This window comes from Carcharhinus amblyrhynchos, chromosome 11 (assembly GCF_965287045.1).
Source record: "Carcharhinus amblyrhynchos chromosome 11, sCarAmb.v2.hapA, whole genome shotgun sequence".
NCBI classification, from domain to species: domain Eukaryota; kingdom Metazoa; phylum Chordata; class Chondrichthyes; order Carcharhiniformes; family Carcharhinidae; genus Carcharhinus; species Carcharhinus amblyrhynchos.
Window position 1 is genome coordinate 70,227,974 of NC_137334.1, and position 24,675 is coordinate 70,252,648.

General features: G+C 41.6%; 1 protein-coding gene across 1 annotated transcript in view; it reads right to left on the reverse strand.

Moving 5' to 3' along the window:
- LOC145349754 (von Willebrand factor D and EGF domain-containing protein) overlaps positions 1–24,675 on the reverse strand; it is a 251,269-nt gene that overhangs the window by 117,560 nt on the left and 109,034 nt on the right. The window contains exons 10-12 of the mRNA XM_080198288.1: positions 16,458–16,731; positions 12,300–12,514; positions 8,787–9,721 (exon numbers count right to left, since the gene is read on the reverse strand). Of these exons, the coding sequence (XP_080054414.1) occupies positions 8,787–9,721; positions 12,300–12,514; positions 16,458–16,731 (1,424 nt within the window). The remainder of the gene's footprint in view (positions 1–8,786; positions 9,722–12,299; positions 12,515–16,457; positions 16,732–24,675) is intronic.

The window sequence follows — 24,675 nt, forward strand, 5'->3', positions numbered from 1 at the left end:
AGCTAGTTACTAGAGTTTGCTCCTCTTATACCGTGATGTCCTAGTACTCATCTCCATGTTTGACAGTCTGGGTCCACTCTGGCATTGAACTCACCAAGAATAATGAGTTTGTCCTGGTGAGACCCACCTATAATTATCTTGCTGAGGTCATCAGAACATGCTTCTTTGACCTCATCTGTGTGTCATTGTCAGAGCACAGGCACTAACGAGCGTTGCATGCTGGTTACTGGCGAGACTTAAAATGAAGAACAATGAGTCAATCACTGATCCCTGTAGCTAATATCAAACTTGAAACTTAAATAACAACAATTATAAGAGTATGAAGACAGAGCTGGCTTAAGTTAACGAGGAAATTAGGTTAATTGGTCAGACAGTAGAGATGCAGTAGCAGACATTGAAGGAGGTATTTCATAACACTCAGCAAAGATATACTGCAGTGAGAAAGAAAGACACGAGGGAAGTATGTACCAACTGTGGCTAGCTATGAAAGTTGAAGATGCTATCAAATTAGAAGAAAAAGCACAGTTCTGTGAAGGCGAGTGGTAAATCAATAGATTGGACAGATGGACAGGGTGGGGAGGGGGGGAACACAGGGGACGGTAGCATTGTGGCAATGTCACCTGGAGGCCCAGGCTACTGCTTTGATGTCATGGGTTCAATCCTGCCAAGTCAGCTGCTGGTGGGATTTAAATTCAATTAATAAATCTGGAATATAAGACAATGACGGTAACCATGCCACCTCTTGCTGATTGTTGTAAGACCCATCTGGTTCACTAATGCCCTTCAGGGAAGGAAATCTGTTGTCCTTAACTGGACTGGCCTATAGGTGACTCTGTATCCACAGCGATGTGGTTGACTCTTAACTGCCTCCTAAAATGGCCCAACAAGCTACTCAGTTCAAAGATAATAAATGGTGGCCATATTAGTAATGGTCACGTCCAATGATAGAACAATAAAGAAGAAAGAAGTAATTTATGAACCAATGAGGAACGGCTCAAAAAAAAAGCAAGAGAATTAAAAATATGGAAGAAAACTCATCAGAAGTATAGGGCAAAATTTTCCAGCTGTTCACTCCAGTGGGATTTTCTAGTCACAGAATGATAGAATCCCCACAGTGCAGAAGGAAGCCATTTGGCCCAGCCAGCCTGCACCAGCAACAATCCCACCCAGGCCTTATCCCCAGAACATCACATTTGTTTTTCTCTGCTAATCCCCCTGACACAAAGGGGTAATTTAGCATGGCCAATCAACTTAACATGCACATTTTTAGACTGTGGAAGTAAATCACAGTATCCGGGGGAAACCCACGCAGAGGCGGGTAGAACATGCAAACACCATACAGTCACCTGAGGCTGGAATGAAACCCAGGTCCATGGAGCTATGAAGCAGCAGTGCTAACCACTGGGCCAGCATACTCCTGCCGTGAACAGAGATTTGGCTGAGTGCCAAATTCTCCATTCTTGCTTGTAGTGCCAGTGGGGCATCAACGGCCAGGAAATCCCATTCATAAAATCAGATAGTAAGAGTTTCCACAAATATCTAAAAAGGAAAAGGTTATCTTGTGGTGGGCCTTCTAAAGACTGAGCCTGGGGAATTAATAAAAGGAAATGTTAGGGTATTAAATGGTTAATGTGCATCTGTCTTCACTGTGGAAGACACAAATAATCTGCCTAAAATACTTGTAAATCAATAGGTGAGCGGGAATTTAGAAGGCTGAGAGATGGTCTTACTGAAAGTACATATACAATTTGAGGTGAATTTATAGGGTAGATGCAAGGAGAGCGTTTCCCATTATGAGAGAGACTAGAACCAGGGGCACTGATAAAAATTGAAGCATCGCCCACTTAACATAAGTGAGAAGAAAATTTCTCTCTGAGGGCTGTTAGTTAATGGAATTGTCTTCCCCAGGGGTGGTTGGCTCATTGAATATTTTTAAGGTTGAGATAGATGGGTTCTTGATTGACAAGGGAATCAAAGGATATGAAGGGGTAGAGAGGAAAGCAGAGTTGAGGCCACAATGAGAATCATAGAATCCTACAGTGCAAAAAGGAGGCCATTCCACCCATCAAGTCTGCATTGACCACCAGGCCCTATCCCCATTACCCCATGCGTTTACCCTAGATAACCCCCTGACACTAATGGGTAATTTAGCATGACCAATCCACCTAACCTGCACATTTTTGGACTGTGGGAGGAAACCAGAGCACCTGGAGGAAATCCACGCTGACACGGGGAGAATGTACAAACTCCATGTGGACAGTGACCCAAGCTGGGGATCAAACCCGATCCCTGGTGCTGTGAGGCCACAGTGCTAAACACTGTGCCTTAATGAGATCAGCTGTGATCTTATTAAATGGTGGAGCAGGCTTGAGGGACCAAATGGCCTACTCCCTTTCTTAATTCATAGGTTCTTATATTTATATATGATCTAATTAGTTTAGTGGAATTTGACCTTTACACCTTGCCCAATCTTATTTTTCATTAATTTCACAGAGTGCTGATCTTAGTCCAAACAGCTTGTGCACCAAATTTTGATCAGCTGCACTCATTATTTGGATGCCAAATGCCCTCAGTCCACTGAACTGGTTGCTCCAAATGCCATGTTGGTGAGGGCCTTAGCGCTCAGACTATACGACTGTCAGAAAGCAGAGCAGAAATCATCAATTTGGCACTGAGAAATATTTTGGGGCTCAGTACTCCAGCAAATGCCCTTTCTTACCTATGTACAGCTGAAGGAACACCTCAGTAATGGTGCTTCAAGGGATTGGCGAGCTAAGTGATTTATTCTGCTCGGTACAATAATTCTACAAATATATCGTACCTCCTATAGCTGTTTCAAGCTGCAAAAGTCAACAGGGAGAAGGGATGTCAGGGGTTGTTGCTGACTTTAAGGATTGTTCACAAACCAGTTATCCCCTGACATAAGTTCACCAGCAGCCATTTGTCTTGGAATACAGCATGACGTGGGGAATGAAGATGGGTGATGCAGAGAAGGACAAGCTGTTGGAAGAGGGGAGAGAAGGAGAGAGAGAAGGGCTAAAGGCCATATCCAACATGGGTACTTAGCCTGAATTTCAGCCATGTACAACCTGTGCAACATACACGTTTCAGCAAAAATGTCCTCACTGAAATCTGCCACTTGCTGCAGCCATGATAGTAACCACAGAGCAAAGCAAGGGCAGCATTGCTAATCATTGTGAAGGTGACCACGGAGCTGAACCTTTTTGCATCTGACTTCTTTTTGAGACTTGAGTTGGAGGTATTAGCAACATGCCACAGCTTACCACCAGCTGTTGTGCGTTCACTGGGACTTTCTGCGAGAGCTAATTACATTCCATTCTCTCTTGCCAGAGACAAACAGATGGAGCGAGCATGAGGCTTTGCTGGGACTGATATCTTCCACATGGTGCAGAGTGCCGTTGACTGCACACACAGCTCTTCACTGCTTGTGAACTCCATTCTATACCAGAAACAAAAGTGATTCTGTTCCCTTAAAGTCTAGCTGGTGTGTAACTGTAGGTGGAGAGTCATGTAGGTTGATGCCCAGTATCCTGGCAGCAGTCATGATGCTTTCAATGTCTGTCAGTCATTTGAGTCACCATAGCAAAGCAAAGGGTAGTTACCAGGCAATAGGGTTATCCTTGAAATTACAGAGAGTGTCCCTTCCTGAGCTGGTGACCAAAATCTTCTGCCCTCCTCCATGGTGCAATTGGTGGCACAAGGGCATTTAATTAGGTAGGATGGTGGCAGCCATGGGGGAGACGATGGCCTAGTGGTATTATTGCTAGACTATTAATCTAGAAACTCATGTTCTGGGGATCCAGGTTCAAATCTCACTAGCGCAGATAGTGGAATTTGAATTAAAAAAATCTGGAATTAAGAACCTACTGATGACTATGAAACCATTGTCAATTGTCGGAAAAACCTATCTGATTCACCAATGTCCTTTAAGGAAGGAAATCTGCTGTCCTTACCTGATCTGGCCTAAATGTGACTCCACGCCACAACAACGTAGTTAACTCTTAACTACCCTTGGAAAAAGGGTAATTGGGGATGGGCAATAAATGCTGGCCTGCTAGCGATGCCCATATCCCATGAATGAATAATAAAAAAAAACACCCTGCCCCATTGCCAACTAGGACCATTAAATGGCCAATTAATGTGCACTTGATGACCTCATCCCATTGCCGTTGGTATTAATCCAGAGATGGGCAGAGGGCTGCCACGCAGGAAATACAACAAGCAAATCCTTCATTCAATGTTTCCATTGGTCAGATTCCGTACCTGCCTGACTGCAAAGTTTAAGTTTATTTATTTATTAGTCACAAGGAAGGCTTACATTAACACTGCAATAAAATCACTACAAAATTCCCCTAGTCTCCACAGTCCAGCAACTGTTTGGGTCAATGCATCTAACCAGCACATCCTTCGGAATGTGGGAGGAAACCGCAGCACCTGGGGAAACCCCACACAGATGGGGAGAATGTGCAAACTCCACACAGACAGTGACCCAGAAGGGAATTGAACTCTGGTCCCGAGCGCTGTGAAGCAGCAATGCTGACCATTGTGCTACTGTGCCCCTCGAGCATCTACGCCAGCCTCAAAGCGTGCCTTCTTTAAGAACTAGCTTGAAGCAATGCTGGCTAATGTTAACAGTGCTGAGGTCTCTACCTAATCAACAGTGAAACTGAAGTTGGCTGGATGCTGAGCTGGCAACTTCAAGTTGATATGCCTCATTAATTACAGTGAATGAGCACAGGTTAATTCTGCATTGTGACCCCAGCACCCGATTCCGAGGCTATCCAATTTAGCTCCTAATTCTTCTTGGCAAACCACGTACGCAATTCTCACAATTTAAAATAGTTCCTATGAATAAGTTACTAATGGACCATTCAACATATTTGCTTATGATTCGTTTCAGAAATGAGGATTGTCTACAAATTGCCACATTACTTACAATGGCAAATTAAAGATGTATGCTTTGAGAAGGTTTTATTAGCATTTAAGTCCTGCTGGTAGTGTGATGGATTAGTTTATTATAAAATACTCTGCATCACAGTATCTCATTCCACAGTGGATGCCTTACACGCATGGAAATTTATCACCATACTTTAAGCATCTCCAAGCTAAATTACTTTGAATCCATGTTGCTAAGAATTTGAACTGTTCAATATGAAATGCACATACTCTCCCCACAACAGCGTATCTCACTTTTCTAAGACCGGAGCAATTCAGCAAAGCCTCGGCAAGAAGGGAATGTTTTTAGGCAGCTTGTGGAGAGTCTAACCTGCAAAAACATACATTAAAGCTGAATGTGAGGAATTGGAGTTATGTGACAGGTTCTATTAATGAGCTGTTTGATCAATCATCAACAATTCACCATGTGTCGTTTATCTGGCCTACAAGAAGCAGCAGATGCTAGCTGAGATCATCATTTTTAATTTGTGATCAGTTGATTTTTTAGCAGCCAAAGTTATTCAGTAAGAAATTTCACACCAGGTTAAAGTCCAAGAGGTTTATTTGGAATCACGAGCTTTCGGAGCACTGCTCCGTCACCAAGTGACCTGATCACTCACTTGAAGGAGCAGTGCTCCGAAAGCTCATGATTCCAAATAAACCTCTTGGACTTTAACCTGTTGTTGTGAGACTTCTTACTGTGCCCACCCCAGTCCAAGCCGGCATCTCCACATCAAGGTTATTTGGGGATTTGGAGCCAAGATGGATGGATGGAGTTCAGATGCTAATCAATCATGATCTCGCTGAATGACGGATCAGGTTTGAGGGGCTGAATGGTGTACTCCTGTTGGTATGATGAACATCATTAAAGGACAGGAGTGAGGAGCTCAGAAAAATTATAACAAACAGGGAAGTGGTATTGACCAACATTGGCTGACAAATCCCTGGGTCCAGATGGTCTTCATCCTAGAGTCTTGAAAGAAGTGACTAAAGATAAAAATGGATGCATTAGTTTTAAACTTCCAAAATTCCTCTAGATGTGGGGAAGATTCCATTTGATTGGTAAGCAGCAAATATAACCCCTTTATTCAAATAGGGAGGGGGACAGAAAGCAGGAAACTACAGGCCAGCTAGTCTAAGGGAAATTGCTAGAAGATTATTTTGAAGAAGTGCAGAAGAGTTATCCTCAGTACCCTAGTCAATATTATTTCCTCAATTAACATCACAAAAAACAGATTGCCTGTAGGAATTACATGCACTTCATTTGCACATAATGCATTTAATATAGTTCACAGTTAGTTGAGTTCTCTCAACACATACTCTAAATAACTGTGTTTTATTGAAACACTTTATTAACAGGGGCTTGCTATATATATTTTAGATAACTTCACTCCAAAGATACTTGCCCGGAGTAACAGATGAGCAGAGGAGTAGGCATGTGGTACTCCAAATAAAACACAACTGTTCTGTCAAATCACATGACCTTACACAGCAAATTGCATTTTCCCTTCAGCATATAATAGTTTTTGTTGAATCACGTGCAACAGTAAACAATCTTCTCTATTTAAATATATTTAGCATGTATGATTTTTTACACATTTTACTTTACACATTTAATTCAATGGCAGCATCTTTGTTTTGTAAGCCTCATGAGGGTAACAAGATGGCAACTGAGCTTTGGGATACTTTTGCCCATTTAACTGCCAGTGTCATCACCTAATGCCGCAGAAGTGATTGGGCAGTGACAGGTTGGCCCTGGGTGGCAGGAAGCCTGTTATGCAGATCAGGTACAACTCTGGTTAGGATGGGGATGATGTGGGTATGCCGGCGTTGGACTGGCGTAAACACAGTAAAAAGTCTGACAACACCAGGTTTTAGTTTTAGGTTGGACTAAAACCTGGTGTTGTCAGGCTTTTTACTAGGATGGGGATGCCATTGGAATGCTGGGTGAAAATGTCACCCTACTAGAACATCGCCACTGGGAGGAGAAAGAAGTTGACATCTCAACAAAATAACATTTAGCTGGCTTGCAAGTTACTAAAGGCTCTGATGTGAACATTGGAACCACTCACCACACTCCTTTATTGCAGGATCCTATCTGCCTCCTGATCTTCACCACGGTTGCAATAGCCAGCTGAAGATTCTTCTCTGCAGGTGTTATTTTAGCTTCCTGCCTCAAATGCTCCCCTGCTTGGTGCTTTGGGATGATTTGTTAGGGGAAATATACAGTATAAACGCACATGGTTGATTTGCCCACATCCAATCTTTATGTTCAACCTACATCTCATTCTAAGGTTCTGTTCACCTACGCAACTGCTGTGCTGCACCTAACCTAATGCCACTACTTAAATCCCCACCTGCCCTGTCTCTGATCTCTGGCCAGAACAGTTCAAACAAAAATTGAGTGAAAGTGCAAAAATGTACGGCATGTTTTCCCAAACGCATGTTACTGAGAGGGAATCAATTTGCAGCATGTTGGGCTGGAGCCAAGCTTCTGACGCAACTGAACTTTGCATTAACATTTCTTAAAAGACACTTAACCAACACCAGCTGCCCGCCTTGGAAGAGTCACAAATAGCTATGTGAAACTGAATGCATTAGAAATGCTCAACAGGAACTGCTGCCCAGGTATCAAATAATCTCAGGTAAAGTACAAATATCTGAAAAGACAACATCTGTTCTATCCAGCAGAGAGCAAAGGTTTTACCTATGTGCAAGCACAGCTATTGCTTCCATGAGGGTCAGCCTACAATTCTTCATGCAAGAGATTACAGCTTCAACAAATATCAGTGTGAAACTGAAATCATCTAAAGCCAAGGCTAGGTCTTGACTATAAAACTGCTGGAGAAATATATAAATTGGTGAGCAGATTTATGAAGATGATACGACACAAACATGTTACAGTTCAGAGAGGTGCCACAAAATATTCTTAGTGCAAAATTGTACAATAGGATCCATTACATCTTGCAGAATAATTAAAATTCTAACTTGCTTGGCAGGACATTTCATATGTGAAATTTGTTCTTTGATTTAAGACTTTGTGAAGTGCTGTGGGATCACTCCCTACCCTCCCCTTGATCAACACTGCTGTCCGATATCCGGTCTTTGATGAGACGCAATTTCCTCCAGTTAAACACCGAGGAGACAGAAGAGTTTTGTTTAGCTTTGATGCAATTTGGCTGGTTGAGTGCCAGATTTTAAGCCAAACATTCATTTCTTTTTTCACCAATTAACTTTTGCAACCAAAGCTTAGGTCATTCTGGCCACGCAGTGTTTACATTTGACCATCCAAACTGCAGATTAGTCCAAATGGGTGAATCATAAGATGTGAGAGAGATAGAAGTCCAGTTGTTTCCCTACATTGATCCAATTGAAAACAAATCTGCACATTGTGTGTAATAGTAGGAAGTAAGGAGAAGATAAAATCTGAGCCAGAATTCCAGCCTGATCTGAACTAGTACATGCAACAGAATTAAGGAACAAGCTAATCTTGATATTTATTCAAATGGCAAAATATATAATGGAAGCAGAGGGTTTACATTTCCAGATTTAAAGATGACACTTGTGATTTCCAGCAGCCTACATTTGGCTGTTATAGTGCTGCTAGACTGGTTTATGAATCAGATCTATTTGCTCTCTTTACAGCAGCATGACTTGCAAAGCATTATCACTGACCATTGATTGTTCCAGTATAACAAGCAATTGAGAGATCTGCTCTGTTTAAAGAAGAGTTTGATTTTGTTAAACTTTAAAAAACCTTTAATGTTTGCACATTGAAGACAATTGTTCTGTTCAAGAAGTTACCACAATTAAAATATTTGTATGCTTACCATTAGAAATGCTGCAGTCATAGGAGCTGTATGCCGCAAAGCATTGGCAGCCCCATGCTGTACACTGACCATTTCCACTGCACAGATTAGGACATCGGAGAGCTGTAACAATCTCATCAACATGCGGACCAGCTGTTCCCAGGGACCATTTCACCCTATTTTCCAAAAGTTTGCTTTCGCATTCATTGTAAAGAAATGCCAGCATCCCTTCTTCCCAAGCAAGATCATCCTTCAGTTGCAAATCTGAAATGCATAGGTCCACGGCCTCAGTGAGTCTTCTTCCAAGAAGATCGTGACACACTACGCCAATGGTAGAGTTTCTTATGGCTTGTTGGCAAACCTCAAGGGCCTTGGCTGATGTCAATCCACTTGGAGTCGGCCATGTTGGTTGCACATCAGGCCGGTTCTCAGATAAATGGTCTTCTGGGAAAAAATAGGTGAAGCTTTCCAGATCTGTTTGACTTAGGCTCTGGAATGTGAATGTTGGTAGGTATTCGTAATAACCCTGCCTTTTCCCTCTGCGCAGTGTAACCTTTGGTTCAATAAAATCAACTGTGTCTGGCCATCTGGAATACTCCAGTGACTGATCAGCAGGAGTAAACAGTTGGCCTTGTATTGGAACATATTTTCGCAAATGTGCATGTCCCTCTGCCTTGTCGGAAGGCTGGGTTATATCATGCTCCTTGAACATTGACAGTTCGGGATTGCTTACATATTCTGCAGTAATATCCAAAAAAGGAATCAATGAAGTAAAATCCACATTGGCATAGTCCTGGCAACGTGGTGATTGATGAAAATGACCAGATCCAGTGGTCAGCTTGTTAAATGAATGGAGAGACATTGTATATTCCTTTTGACAATTGCAATAATTTCTTCTTTTCTCTCTCGCAGAGGGTGGTGGAGTCCTGTCAAACAAACTTTCCCCTGGATGTATTCTAAAAAAAGCACACCAAATAAGCTAAATAATAAATATACTTTTCAAACCACCATTCTGATCCACATATAAACATTTATTTTGAGGGTATGTATTCTAGTATTATGATGACTTTAGATTATTATTTTAGATCAAGCTCTTACTTACTAGGAGTAGAAAGTTGCTAACAACACTTTATGCCTAGTTGGAGTATAAGCAAGAACTGCGCAATAACACAGTAACCTTTTGCCATCAGTAAGTATACGGCGACTAATATTTGTATAACCATAAAGTCATACAAAAGGCCTCCGCGTGCACTAAAACTATCTCAGCATTTTGTTTCATACAACAGGATGTGAAGGAAAAGCACTAGCACAGTAGCACAGCAGGGTGGCAAGGTGGCACAGTGGTTAGCACTACTGCCTCACAGCGCCAGGGACCCAGATTCAATTCAGCTGACTGTCTTTGTAAAGTTTGCACATTCACCCCATGCCTGTCTGGATTTCCTCCAGGTGCTCTGGTTTGCTCCCACAGTCCAAAAATGTGCAGGTTAGGTACATTGGCCATGCTAAATTGCCCCTTTGTCATGGGCATTACCAGAATAAATGAAAAGTTTATTTATTAGTCACAAGTAAGGCTTACATTAATACTGCAATGAAGTTACTGTGAAATTCCCCTAGTCGCCACACTAAGGTGCCTGTTTGGGTCAATGCACTTAACCAGCATGTCTTTCGGACTGTGGGAGGAAACTGAGTACCCGAAGGAAACCCATGCAGGCATGGGGAGAACATGTAAACTTCACACAGTGATCCAAGCCAGGAATTGAACCCTGGTCCCTGGCGCTGTGAGGCAGCATTGCTAATCACTGTGCCACCATGCTGCCCACATGTGGGGTTGTGGGGATAGAGCCTGGGTGGGATTGTTATTGGTGCAGACTCGATGGGCTGAGTGACTTCCTTCTATACTGTAGGAATTCTATGATTTTAACAGGCTCATTATCTTCATAAATAGTTGAAATGTGTGCAGCAGAATTCGTCACCAACAACAATATACTGCTAGAATAATCTCAGTTTAACTCATTGTAAATCTGAACTGTGCAACTATCCGAATTGTAAATTCAATGGACGTAAATTATTGGGTAAACAAGCATTTATATTCCTTTTAGTATTTGTACATTAATGTGAACATTAATCCTAAAATGAGTAGCAATATTCACCAATATATTTCATGATTATTATGGTGACTGATACTGGCCATAAGTAATTTACAGTCTGCGAAACCATTTTTCTAACAAGTGTCATGCACATACAAAAGGGTGGAACTCCAAATGCCTTTTATTCATTGGAAATTAATTTCTTACATTTAATTTCTTGCCAAGTTCAGGTTGAATTGACATTGTGTGGATTTGGAATAAGGTCTCAGAGATAGTTCACCAAGCAAAATGGTCCCTAGCTTGGTGAAAGTCCAAGAAAATGGTGAGAGGCTGGAGATGTTGGTATTCAGACGAGCCTGGGTTGTCATTGTACATGTCACAGAAAGTTAACATGTAGGTACAATGAGCAATTAGTGAAGCAAATGATATGATAGCTTTAGTTATAAAACGGACAAAGCGAAAGGTGACAAAGTTTCACTGGAAACATATCAGGCTTTGATGAGACCACACCTCAAGTACACTGTAAATATTGGTCACTTTACCGAGGGAATGATATACTTGTCTTGGATTGACTGTAATGAAGCTTCACTAGATTGATTCCTAAGATGAGATAACTGTTCCATGAGGAAACATTGGGCAGTACTTTACAGTGCTGTCGAAACAGGGACGGAGCCATAAAATACAGTGAGCCAGTCAAACTTCTATTACCTTCAGCGGGAATGGAAAATCCTGATGGCTGAAGGGGCCATAAAATTCTGCCCATTGAGCGGACTGGACTAGTATGTCCTAGAGGTTAGAAGAATGAGAAGTGACCGTATTGAAACTTGAAATTCTCTAAAGGGTTTGACAAGGTAAATCCTGGGAAGATATTTCTCCTGTCTGAGACTAAAGCTAAGGTCTCAATCCTGGAATAAGGTGTTGACTTTTTCGGGAGAGATGAGATGAAATGTTTTCACTTAAAGGATTGTGAACCTTTGGAATTTTCTATCCAAATGAGCTGTGGATGTTCAGTTGATGAGCAGATTCAAGAAGAACTTGGTGGATTGTTGGATAATCAAGGATTGAGAGATATGGGAATAATATGGAAACTTGGAGTAGAGGTAGAAGTTCAGCTATGGTTATACTGAAAAGCAGAGCAGGCTTTAGGTCGAATGGCTTACCCTCGCTCTGATTTCTTAAGCTTTTAAGATGTTATTAATAAAATGTAAAACTATTAAATAAAGGGTTAGTGTTTAATTGAAATATTCCAATATGAAGCATTTATCTGGGACAGGTGCATCTTAGCCTCAATGTTGTTCTTATTTAATGGTTAGAGGTGATGTATTTCCAGCAGTGATTAGTTGAAGCAAGTGTGACCCAGCACTTTATACTACATAAAGCTTCATTTTTAATTGGCATTGTGTCTTGTTTGTTAAACCAAAAGTTTCTGTTTTGGTCCAAAACATACCTCCATTCTTCGATGAAACTGTTCGGGTCATTATTCCAGCGTGCAGCCGCCATTGGATTTCCATCAGCACTGTGGAAGTCATTATTACTCTTGCGGTCAAAAATCCCACAAAGACCTCTCGTGTTGTTGAAATCAATGCTGGGAGCCCGTACTGTAATACTCATTCCCCAGTCACTTACATCTGCACGGACAAATGCCCCTGAAGGGAACATGATCTGTGGAAATAGATACCAGAAAAGCCAACAGCTGTAACAAAATGTCATTTGCCACTTTAAGTATGCTGGATTAGTAGTTATAAGTTACTGTTCAAAATGACAAAGAAAAGGCTAATTCTTGGTAAGTTGGAAAATTGAAATGTGTTGCAGTATCTAGCTTAATTACAACAAATAATCAAATTGGAAATTATCTGCTGATATCACTTTTTGGTCAAAGACGATCATAAGGTTGATTTGAATTTTGCATATGCCAATAGAAGTACTGCTTTCTTCCTCCATTATCTCTAATCACTCTAATCAAGAGCCATGAAATATTAGAATGGCACAACTAATTCTTGTTGGAGCAGAGTGTAGTTTCTTCTGATGTGTGTATTCTGTACTTGTAAAATCAGTACATAACTAACAGTAAGCTATCAAACTACCTGAAAAATATCCATGAATGCCTGATATATTTACAGGCTATATCTGCCTTAAATACTTGTTAAAGTAGTCCTATTGTCAATGCTTTATCATAAAAAACGCTACCTATTCCAATAAACTAATATCCCTCAAATTGCCAAACACCAGGAAATGCTAAGCAAAACTTTGAAAAGTGTTAGAAAGATTTGGTCAAGTTTAAATTTCACTATTGATATTTGGAATTTTATTTCATCATTGCACGGATCCTGAGGTCCGCCCATGGTGGATACTGGAATAGTTGGCATAGAGGGTACATGGGCAATTGATGGTGCATGAGGGACCCTAGATTGGCATGAGTTGGTACTAAGTCAGTATAGGCACCAAAAGGGGCTTTGGGAATGAATGGGGAACCACTCACTTTAAGGTATTTAAAAGTTTCACTGTATAAGGATCTCTGATATAACACAACTCTTGATATAGCAGCCAGGTTTTACAACTCCACACCTAAGAGCTATTGCAACACACTGCTTTATCAAACGGCTTTGTACGCAAGACTAACATTGTACATATGATTAAGATTTGCCACAGCTACATCTTTTGATGGTTGTGTCAATGCAGTGGCTTTGCACCAACACAGAGGCTTTGCACCAACACAGAGTTACGGTGTAAATGCAGCCTGAATTTGGGGTTATTAGGTGGGGTCTTCACAGGATCATGGAGGTTCCAGTGACCTTTAAAAACGGTGAACTGAACTCAGATCTAGATGTCCCAAAGACTTTCCAACAGATGGGAAGGCAATGTTCTAGTGGTTTTATTGCTTGACTATTAATCCAGAACTCAGCTAATGTTCTGGGGACCCAGGTTCGTATCCCACCATGGCAGATGGTAGAATCTGAATTCAATAAAAATTATCTGGAATTAAGAATCTACTGATGACTATGAAATCATTGTCGATTGTCAGAAAAACCCATCTGGATCACTAATGTCCTTTAGGGAAGGCAACCTGCCGTCCTTACCCAGTCTGGTCTACATGTGACTCCAGTGCCATAGCATTGTGGCTGACCCCCAACTGCCCTCTGAACAAGGGCAACTAGGGATGGGCAATAAATGCTGGCCAGTCAGCAATGTGCACATCCCATGAATTAATTAAAAATAATCCCATTTTTGCCAGGAGGGAAGGAAGGTGGGCATGAAACCAATCAACATGAATTGCATTTGCACAACTTTATGATGGACATGCAACTGCTTACAATGGATGGATGAAATATGTAGAACTGTCCAGCTGATAAGGTATTTAGATCCCCATCCTTTAAAACTTGGGGGAAAAAAACCTGCCTGCCTATGTTTGTGATAGTAAAAAATATCTGTTCTTGCAGTTTCAATAGATATTTGTTGACATAATGAAAATGACTATCATGATAGCATTATTACTGCTTGACATTTTTTGTATTAATTCTTGGGATATGCATGTCGCTGGCTGACCAGCATTTATTGCCCATCCCTAGTTGCCCTTGTTTAGGGAGCAGTTGGGAGTATTTATTGTCCATCCCTAGTTGCCCTTGAGAAGGTGGCACTGAGCTGCCTTCTTGAACCACTGAAGTATTTATGGTGTAATTGCATCCATCATGCTGTGACGGTCATTTCTATATTTTAAATGGTAATGAAACAGCTCAAGTGCCACTACTTTATTTAGTGGATTCTAAGCCAGAATTTATTGAAAAAAAAACACAGAATAGGGCAAAAAAAGAGAATGATAAAAATATTTTTCAATAATCAGCAAATTTTTACTAACTGCCAACAGTCGTTCAAAGTATGGTGGCTCATGTTCACCGTAAGGCAACATAAAATGCTGATAAGCATTACGTTTTTTTTTCCACCAATTTGTGAAGATTTAATCTGTTTCACGGTGGCAGCACCATAAGTCAGTGGTCCTCAAACTAAGATCTACGGACACTCTCCAGAGGGTCTGCAAAATCAACGCAGTTACCAGCAAAATGTTGGTGGGGTTGTGGGATAATGCATTATTGCACTCTTCTTATTATTGCTGTCATATGTGAAGCAAGTTACAAGATTGCAACTTCTGAGGAGAAAGCTCAGATTGGGAGAGCTAGGCTGAGCAACAGAATTTCAGCTATGTTCTCAGGATTAACAGAGCTTCTGGATGTAAGCACAACAGCAGTTGTGTGCGTGTGGAAAAGAAAATGAACATTGCTCAATCGGTAACACTGGCAGAGTTCCCAAGTGTTTACTTTGGAAATGTAAACTGATGCGTACAATTGGATGTGTGATCCATTTTGAACATTCGCTTGGCACTTCACAGAATCCCCACACTACAGAAGGAGGCCATTTGGCCCATTGAGTCTGCATCAACTCTCTGACAGAATTTCTTACCCAGGCCCTATCCCCATGACTCCACAGGTCTACCATGGCTAATTTATCTAACCTACAAAAATTAGGACACTAAGCAGCAATTTTACTATAGCCAATCCAAATAACCTGCATATCTTTGGACTGTGGAAGGAAACCGGAGCACCAAGCAGGGACCCACACAGTCACCAAGGCCAGAATTGAACCCCGGATCCTGGTGCTGTGTGGTGGCAGCACTAACCACTGTTCCATCACACCACCCATTTTGTTGCCTAAGTGGAAAACCAGAAGAGAAGCTGGTGAAACTCTGCTGTGCTCACTGGCTGTGCATCTGTTTTGTATGTTGGTTATGACTAGCAGAGGAATGATTGTGGAAATAAGAATGTCTAAGCAGTAACTGGACTACTGAATGAACATAACTAAATACAGGTATCCAAGACCACCAGGTGTTACTCAGTCAAAAGCACTCATGAGCATTTGCCATCTTGTCTCCTGGCCATGTGCCCCTTACATCATTATGTGGGCAGCACTGTTTCCCTAGGCTAACACATTAACCCCTTCGAGCCTGAACGCCCTAATACCTGCTGCTGCAGAATATCCAGAAACGGAGAAAGAAGTGATAAAAATGTTACAACCAATCCTAAAAATATCTATCTGTAGAGCATCATTTTCTATTCTAACAAAGAAAACAAAGTCCAGGTCCCTCTGGAAATGGAGAATGATATGAGTGTCATTCTCAAACATTATATGTAGGACAGACAGACTCTGCGATGAGAAACAGGCATACCCATCTCACAGTCTTTGTAAAAGCATTGTTAAAACACTCTGCCTGCATAACCTTCACATTATGGTTATTATAGAGTATTGATAACTTAGATGGTGGGGATCAACAGTTACTAATTCATGTGAAAGGGACCATACAACCAAAAAGATCTGGTTTAAATGGTGAAAATTCTAACATGTTTGTTGCGTTTTAACCAAATATATGATTAATGTTACAACCAATGACTGTATGTATTGTGAGATATTGTCTTTTGTCTTGACATGCCTGATTGGAAAAATTATTGCTGATTCAAATGTTGTGAGCTAGATTGTAACTTTACTTGTACCCGATCAATAAAAACAAAAATATTTTAAGATGAACAATTGAGTAATGATTAAAAAATAAAATACGCACAGTGATCTTCTTTCCCTGGTGCGTGTCCATTATTTTGACACGATGTGGCTCTGATCCACTACTTTTGACTGACAGGTGAGGTCTGGTCTCTTGAAAGTGCCCATTGCACATGTCAAATGCAATGATGTCATCGCCCTCCCTGGCAACTACTCCACAGTTACACGACACGGCATAGTGGCGACTGCCACAGTCCCACTGACGCACATGGACTTCAAATTCTCGCAAAAGGCTTTTGTACAGCACGAAAGTCCCAATTTTATGGTTGTCATAGCGCCTGCAATACAATGGCACATTCGTTAGCCCACTGGAACCCATCCAGAATTAATAAAACAATAAGATATTACAATAATGACACTGGCAAGATTGTTATGTGTCTTTCATATAAGGTAAGATGATGGGGTCATGTGATCTCTTCGGACAACAAGCCTGGGTAGTCATCATAGATGCCCTACAGTGCAGAAAGAGGCCCTTTGGCCCATTGAGTCTGCAATGACCACAATCCCACCCAGGTCCAAACTCCATATTCCTACATATTTACCCACTAATCCCTTAACCTACACATCTCAGGACACTAAGGGGCAATTTGAACAAGGCCAATCAACCTAACTCACACACCTTTGGACTGTGGGAGGAACCCGGAGGAAATCCATGCAGACATGAGGAGAATGTGCAAACTCCACGTAGACAGTGATCCATGCTGGGTATCGAACCCAGGTCCCTGGAGCTGTGAAGCAGCAGTGCTCATCACTGTGCTGCCCAAGCTGGCTAGTTTGACTATCAGAGATTAATGGGGGCCCAGATTGTTTTACTGGAAGAAAATGCAAAGTACTTACAGTTGGAGACAATAGCAGCAAGCTATTTGCCAACAGTGGATAGATTAAGGAGGCTGGATTTTCACTTCCCATTCAGGAGTTTAGAGTCTGGACTTGGGGGAGGGAACCAAAGAATCCCAACAGTGCAGAAGGAGCCATTCAGCCTATTCCCTGCCCAATCTCTGTAACCTCATGCATTTACCAAGGCAAATCCACCTTATCAAGACATCTTTGGACACTAAGGAGCAATTTAGCATAGTCAATCCACCTAACCTACACATCTTTGGATTTCTAGAGTAAGGCATCCTTCACCATTTTGGCTAACAGAGAGCCCTGCTGCCTCTGCAAGAATTCTAATCTGAGTCTCCAATGCCCCACAATAGAAACATTGAAGATAGGAGCAGGAGGAGGTCATTCAGTCTTGAGCCTGTTCTGCCTTTCATCAAGATCATGGTTGACCATCCAACTAAATAGTCTAATCCTGCTTTCCCCCCATAACCTTTGATTCCACTTGCCTCAAGTGCTATATCCAGCCACCTCTTAAATACATTCAATGTTTTGTCATCAACCGCTTCCTGTGGTTATGAATTCCACAGGCTCACTATTCTTTGGGTGAAGAAATATCTTTTTACCTCCATCCTAAATGGTCTACCCTGAATCATCAGACTGTGACCCCTGGTTCTGGACTCGCCCACCATTGAGAATATTCTTCCTGCATCTACCATGTCTAGTCTTGCTAGAATTTTATAAGTCTGTATGAGATTCCCCTCATTCACCTGAACTCTAGTAAAAACAATCCTAATCTAGTCAATCTCTCCTCATACATCAGTCCCGCCATCCCCGGAATCAGCCTGGTAAGCCTTTGCTCCTCGAGAGCAAGGATACCCTTTCTCAAAAAAGTAGACCAAAACTGTACACAATACTCTAGGTGTGGCCTCACCAAGCCCTGTATAACTGCAACAACACATCCCTGCTCCTGTACTCGAAATCTCTCGCAATAAAGACCACCATACCATTTGCTTTCTTTACCACCTGCTGCATCTGCATGTTTACCTTCAGAGACTGGTGCACAAGAATACCCAGGTCCCACTGCACCTTCCCCACTCCCAATTTGCAGCCATTCAGATAGTAATCTAGGTTCATGCTTTTGCTTCCAAAGTGAATAACCTCACATTTATCCAAATTATACTGCATCTGCCATTGATTTGCCCAGAAGAGCTCAGAATGTTGCGTTGTAAACAGTTATGCTTTCAATGATTCAATTATTTCCAAGATAAAGCAAGTTGGGATCGCAAGGATAGCTAATTTTGGATAGTCAGAAGCTTTTTCCCAGGGCGGAAGAGTCAAGTACTAGGGGACATAGGTTTAAGGTGCGAGGGGCAAGTTTTAAAAGAGATGCACAAGGCAGATTTTTTTTTAAACAGAGAGAATGGTGGGTGCCTGGAACTCATTGCCGGGGGGGAAGTAGTGGAAGTGGATACGGTAGTGACTTTTAAGGGGCATCTTGACAAGTACATGAATGAGATGGGAATAGAGGGATATGGTTCCCGGAAGCATAGGAGGTTTCAGTTAATTCAGGCAGCATGGTCGGTGTAGGCTTGGTGGGGCGAAGGGCCTGTCCCTGTGCCATCATTTTCTTCGTTCTTTGGTCTTTGTTCTAATCTAACTAGAAAAAAGGCCCATGTAATTCATGTTGCCATGGAGATAGGCCTTGGGGATACTTCCCACTATCCTTCTTTCATTTTACCTATTCACAGAGTTAGCTAGGTTATTATGGATGGTCCCTGTTTCATCCCAATTTTAATCAATAGGACATCCATGGGATCAGGCAGATTGCACATTTTACTCACTGGTGCAATCACTTGTTGGCTGTAATGGAGTATAAAATTGGGCTGGGTATAAAATCAAATGTTTCACAATGTAAAAGGCTGGGGCATGGGAACAGTTGATCAGACACCAATTAACTCCTATTCATTCCACAGGATTTCTGAAATATAAATGATGGGGTAAAGGAACATTTTGTTTTGTGGTTAGTTATTAGTTAAGTCTCTATTTGAAGCCTTCTGCAAGATAAGCAGCCCATATTTACTTGTTGCAATGATAGTGTTGAGATCTATTATTAGGTTCTACATAGACTATTGTTGCACAAGTTTATGTTTCAACTGAAAACTTAACAGTAGGTAGGATGTAAAAAAGATCAATGTTCCATCTGGCCCCCCGCTAAGTTCTCAGCCGACTAGTTGGGTTAAAATTGTCTCTATCATTGCTGTCTCTTCCCTTTCCTTTTCACTGACACCTATTTTTCTCTCCCCTCAGTGTGACTCCTGAGTTTAGCTGATCTTACTGGTCACTACACTGCGTGTGCAGGGACTGTTTTGAGAATTCACATCTGCAGCATACAGCAGCTGGAATCATTTCTATTAGAGATTGGGCAGAGTGGAGAAAGAATGGTTTATATTGTCCTTCAGACTGATTCCCCAGGATACTGATGGATGGCATTCCTAGCTCCCTTGTTTTCCCCAAAAAAGCATGAATAAACCCCAGACAATAACTTTACAACCCCTCTCTTTCAGTTTCCAGACATTACAGCTTTGAGCATCTCCATTTGCTTCTTCTTTGCAGTTATTACCTCCCAGGTGAATGCACCAGCACATCCATGTCTGACAATCACAATGTAACCTTTGGCAGACATGGCACTGATCTACTACCTTTACCTTCAAAACAGAAGTAAACAGGAACAAAACAAATCTCCACTCATTTCCCCGTCCCAAAACATTCTCCCTGGTTCCAGTAAGGTCCAGTTTTTTTATTGAACATGCTACACATCAACACATTCCTGACTCTACCGTCCACCTTAATTAGAAACATGAAAACTAGAAGGAAGAATATGCCATTTGGCCCTTCAACCCATTATGATCAAATTCATATCCTGATTACCCCCTTCCCCCACATCCCTTAATCCCTCCAAGCTGTATCTGACTTATTTTTGAAATCACACAATGTGTTGGCCTCAACTACTTTGTGGTAGTGAATTCCACACATTCACCATTCCCCAGGTGAAGAGATTTCTCCTCACCTCAGTTCTAAATGGTCTACATCTTATCCTCAAGCTATGACCCCCTAGTTCTGTGACTTTTCTTAGGATAACACTATTGCTCTTGCTTTCATTACGTTTTTTTCCCCCAGTATCGCTCATCTCCATTGTCAGTTTTATAACAACGTTATGCAACCTGTCTATATATATTCAGCTACAGAGAAGTGAAAAGCCTCCTGCGCAATGCATATACCCACTCATATACATGCATAAACCTATATCCACTCACATGTACTTATCACCTTTCTCTTCACCATCAGCTAAACAAATATCAATGAAAATCTTCACTCCTTTCAAAAGGTTTTACACTTCCAACTCCATCCTGAGAATTTGATTAAGTACCTTAACGCAAGATTTCACAGATGGAAATTATTCCTGGGGAACCCCTCCAATGACTGGGGTGGATGCAGGCAGTTTAAAACAAGGGGACAAAATCCAAATATGTCAAAAGAAGTTCAAAGAGTGAGCCTGCTCCCAATTATTGCTGTATGTAGCAAGTCAGCAGGCTAAAGATTCAGTGCAAACTGATTACAGAAAAATAAGCTAAGAAGCAAAATCAAATTACTTCTTGTTAAGTTTTTAATTTAAACACAACCTCATGCAACTTTGGTGTACCTGGAACCTACTAATAGAGGGTTTCAACACTATCATTACAATCAGTAAATACGGGCTGTTTATCTTGCAGAAGCTTCTAATAGAAGCTTGACTCACTGCAAAACAAAATCTCCCTTTATCCCATCATTGGTATTGTGCAGATCCTGTGGAATGTATGGGAGTTAATTAGTGTCTGACCAACTGTTTCCATTAACAGGGTGCCCATTACCAGGCTTTTATGTTGCAAAATATCAAAAACAGCAAGTCCTCCAGGGGAGTTTTGAACCTCGGCTGAAATTTTTGAACAGCTGTGACAAATTACAGCATTATCGCAACACAAATCTAAACAGCTTTGCTGTTTCGAAACAATCCAAGCCAATTACTAATATCAGCCCTCTGCCACAGGAACAACGAGGAGGGAGCAGCTTCTTTCATTTCTGGAAGGACGAAGCCACCAGCCATTTTGGATTTAAAGGTTTAGGTTGGTCAACATCCAAGTTGAACATAGAGGTTTTTTTTCAATGTTTCCTTCCTTATTGCTCATACAGTTCAGAAATCTTTAAAACCCTACAGGGCATAAGAACATAAGAAACAAGAGTAGAAGTCAAAGCTTCAACTCCTCAAGCCTGTTCTGCCATTGAATCTTCAACTTCAATTTCCTCATTATCTCCATTTCCCTATATACCCTTAATATTCAAAAACCTTTGGCTTGCATAAGTTCAACACTTCAACATCCACAGCCTTCTGGGGTTGGGAGCTGCAAAAACTCACAACAACCCTCTGAGAGAATACATTTGTCCTCACCATGATCCAAAATGGCCAACTCCTTAATTGAGACTACAACTTCCCCAACTTGGTCATCCGTAGCTCAGTTGCTAGCACTCTCACCTCTAGGTCAGAGTTCAAATCCTACTCCAGGGTTTTAGCCCGTACATCAAGACTAGCACTCCAGTGTGGTACTGAGGGAGTACTGCACTATTCGAGGCACTGACTTCAAATAAGCTGTTAAATTCAGGCACCTTCTGCTGGGGCCAGCTGGATGTAAAAAAATCCCATGGCACTATTTTGAAGAATAGCAAAGGAGATATACTGACCAATATTTATCCCTTGGTTGGCGTAAAAGAAACAGATTATCTGGTCATTATCATACTGCTGTTTGTGGAGCTTGCTGTGCACAAATTAGTTAGAACACAGAACATGCAGGAAAAGTGCTAGGTTCTACATTACAAAGGTTAATATCCTTGAGAAAGTATTTAGTTGGTTGTAAAATGCTTCAAAATGTCCGGTGGCCATGAAAGGCGCTATATAAGCGCAAACTTTTTTTTAGTTCTAGATTCCTGAACCAGGGAATAAGTTCTTCCAGCATCTACTGATACATCTTTTTAACTTCATTTCCCAATCTAGCACAGCTATCTTGCCCCTCATTCCTAGGTAGTTTGCTTTAATCAGGTTTACAAACTTACTTTTGCATTGAAATAAATCACTCTCGAAATCAATATAAAATTTATACTATGGGTAGAGTTTTTCTCCCTTTCCACGGCGTGTTCTGTGGCACTAGGAAGCAGTGCACACTCGCTGGCTGCGGGATGTTATGCCCCTGTCATTGTCAATGGAGTTTCCCATTGAACACACCCCTCACCATCGGGAAACCTGCAGCAGGGGTGCATCATCACTGGACTCGTAAGATCCCACCGGTATGGACTAGAGCAAGATTTTGGGACATGTTTACGATTTCCAAAGTCCTCTTTAATACAAGGTTATTAATTAGGTTATTCATGAATGTTCGTCTCCTCTATCTTGCCCCTCGTCTGAGGTGTGATGATCCTCTGATTAAATCACCATTACTCAGCTCTCCCCCTCAGAGGGGACAGCAGCCTCTGGTCACCTGGGGCTATGGCAGCTTTACCTTTCACTACATTAATTGGCCCTGTTTCATTGCACAATACTATATTTAAAATATCTTGATCCCTACTTGATTCCCTAGCATACAGATCTCGAAAACTATTTTTGGTACATTCAATGAACTGGTCCTCTACACTACTACTGCAAATTTGGTTTGCCAAGTCACTGTGAAAATTAAAGCTCCCCCTTATTACGTGCACTTTTAATTTCCTAATTTATGCTCTACCTTTCACCACAACTATTGCTAGAAAGCCAATAAACTACTCTGAGCAGTTTTCTCTTCTGTCTTTCCATCCTGAGTTCCAACAAATGCTGTCTTGATTTTCTAAGCTTTCCCTCTACTGCCTTTTTCCCTTTATTATCGAACCTCCTTTTCCATATTCTCTGTCTCTTCAAAAAGTTAAATATCCTTGAATATTTAATTACTAACCTTGTCACTCTGCAGCCAAGTCTCCCTAACAGTTATTCGATCAAACCTATTCACTCCCATCCCTGTTATTAAGTCATCAGTTTTGCTGTGAATGCGTTATGCATTCAGATAGAATGCATTTAGATTTATCTTTTTTCTATTACTGCCTGATGTTACATCAAAGCTGAAGGCAACATATTTGTGGAAAGAATAGATTACATAATAGGCTTTGTGCATTCGGTATCATCCATTTTTTCGCTCTATCATCCCAACGCTTACAACAATGTGCTTTGTGTCAAATAATGATTTTTAACTTGAAATGGACATTTAAAAAGAACTAAACATGGCTTGAGCTTGTAGTCAGAGCTGGCTGTCAAATTTGCATCACAGAACTTTCCATATCTCTATCTATTGAGATACGGACACTCTGCAAAGACCCTGGGAAATGAGTAAATGCATATCCTGTGTTCATTAACAAGGTATTTGGTTGATACGGTAGCAGAGGTTAGCACTGCTACCTCACAGCACCAGGGATCCAGATTCAATTCCGGCCTCAGATCACTGTCTGTGTGGAGTTTGCACATTCTCCCCCGTGTCTACATGGGTTTCCTCTGGGTGCCCCAGTTCCCTCCTACGGTCAAAAGATGTATGTGTTGGGTTGATTGGCCATGGTAAGTTGGCCCTACCGTCAGGGAGATTAGCAGGGTGAACATGTGGGATTGGGGCCTGGCTGGGATTGTGGGTCGGTGCAGACCTGATGGCCCAAATGACCTCCTTCTGCACTGTAGGGATTCTATGAATGCTGGAGGTGAATCGTCAAACTTAAATCGCTTGGAATCTGAGCTGAGAGGGGGTTTCCAGACAATAAGGGCAGGATTTTCTCATGGCGCTCCCCAAGACTGAAAATCCTGCCTGAGGTCAACAGATCTTTGCATGGTCCTGTCCTGCCCGCTACCATTCTGTGGTGGGCAGGACAGGAAAATTCTGCTCTAAATCTTCAATTAGAAAGGGAATACTTTAAACCCAATCACTGAAAAAATGGAACCCTGGCTGAGAGGAGTGTCCCAGATAGGATTAAGTTTTGATGAGGAATATATACATTAATAATTATCCTGTTTGAATCATTGGGTGACAGTCATGTGACAAGCCCAACCTTTGCGAGTTTAAGCTTCTGCTTTCTCAAGAGGACAAGGAGCAGCGAGGCTGATGGGAGAAGATACAAGCAGGTCCCTCTTTGCTCCCCAACCCATTTACAAGCTTTTGAAGCCAAGTTGCTGACTGCAACCACCCAGGGATGCTCGACAGAGATTTCTTGAAAGATGTCAACCACACACCACTGTCTCCAGAAGTACAGCCAAATCAACTGGCTACATCTTTCTATCAGCACAATGGCACACTGGTTAGCAC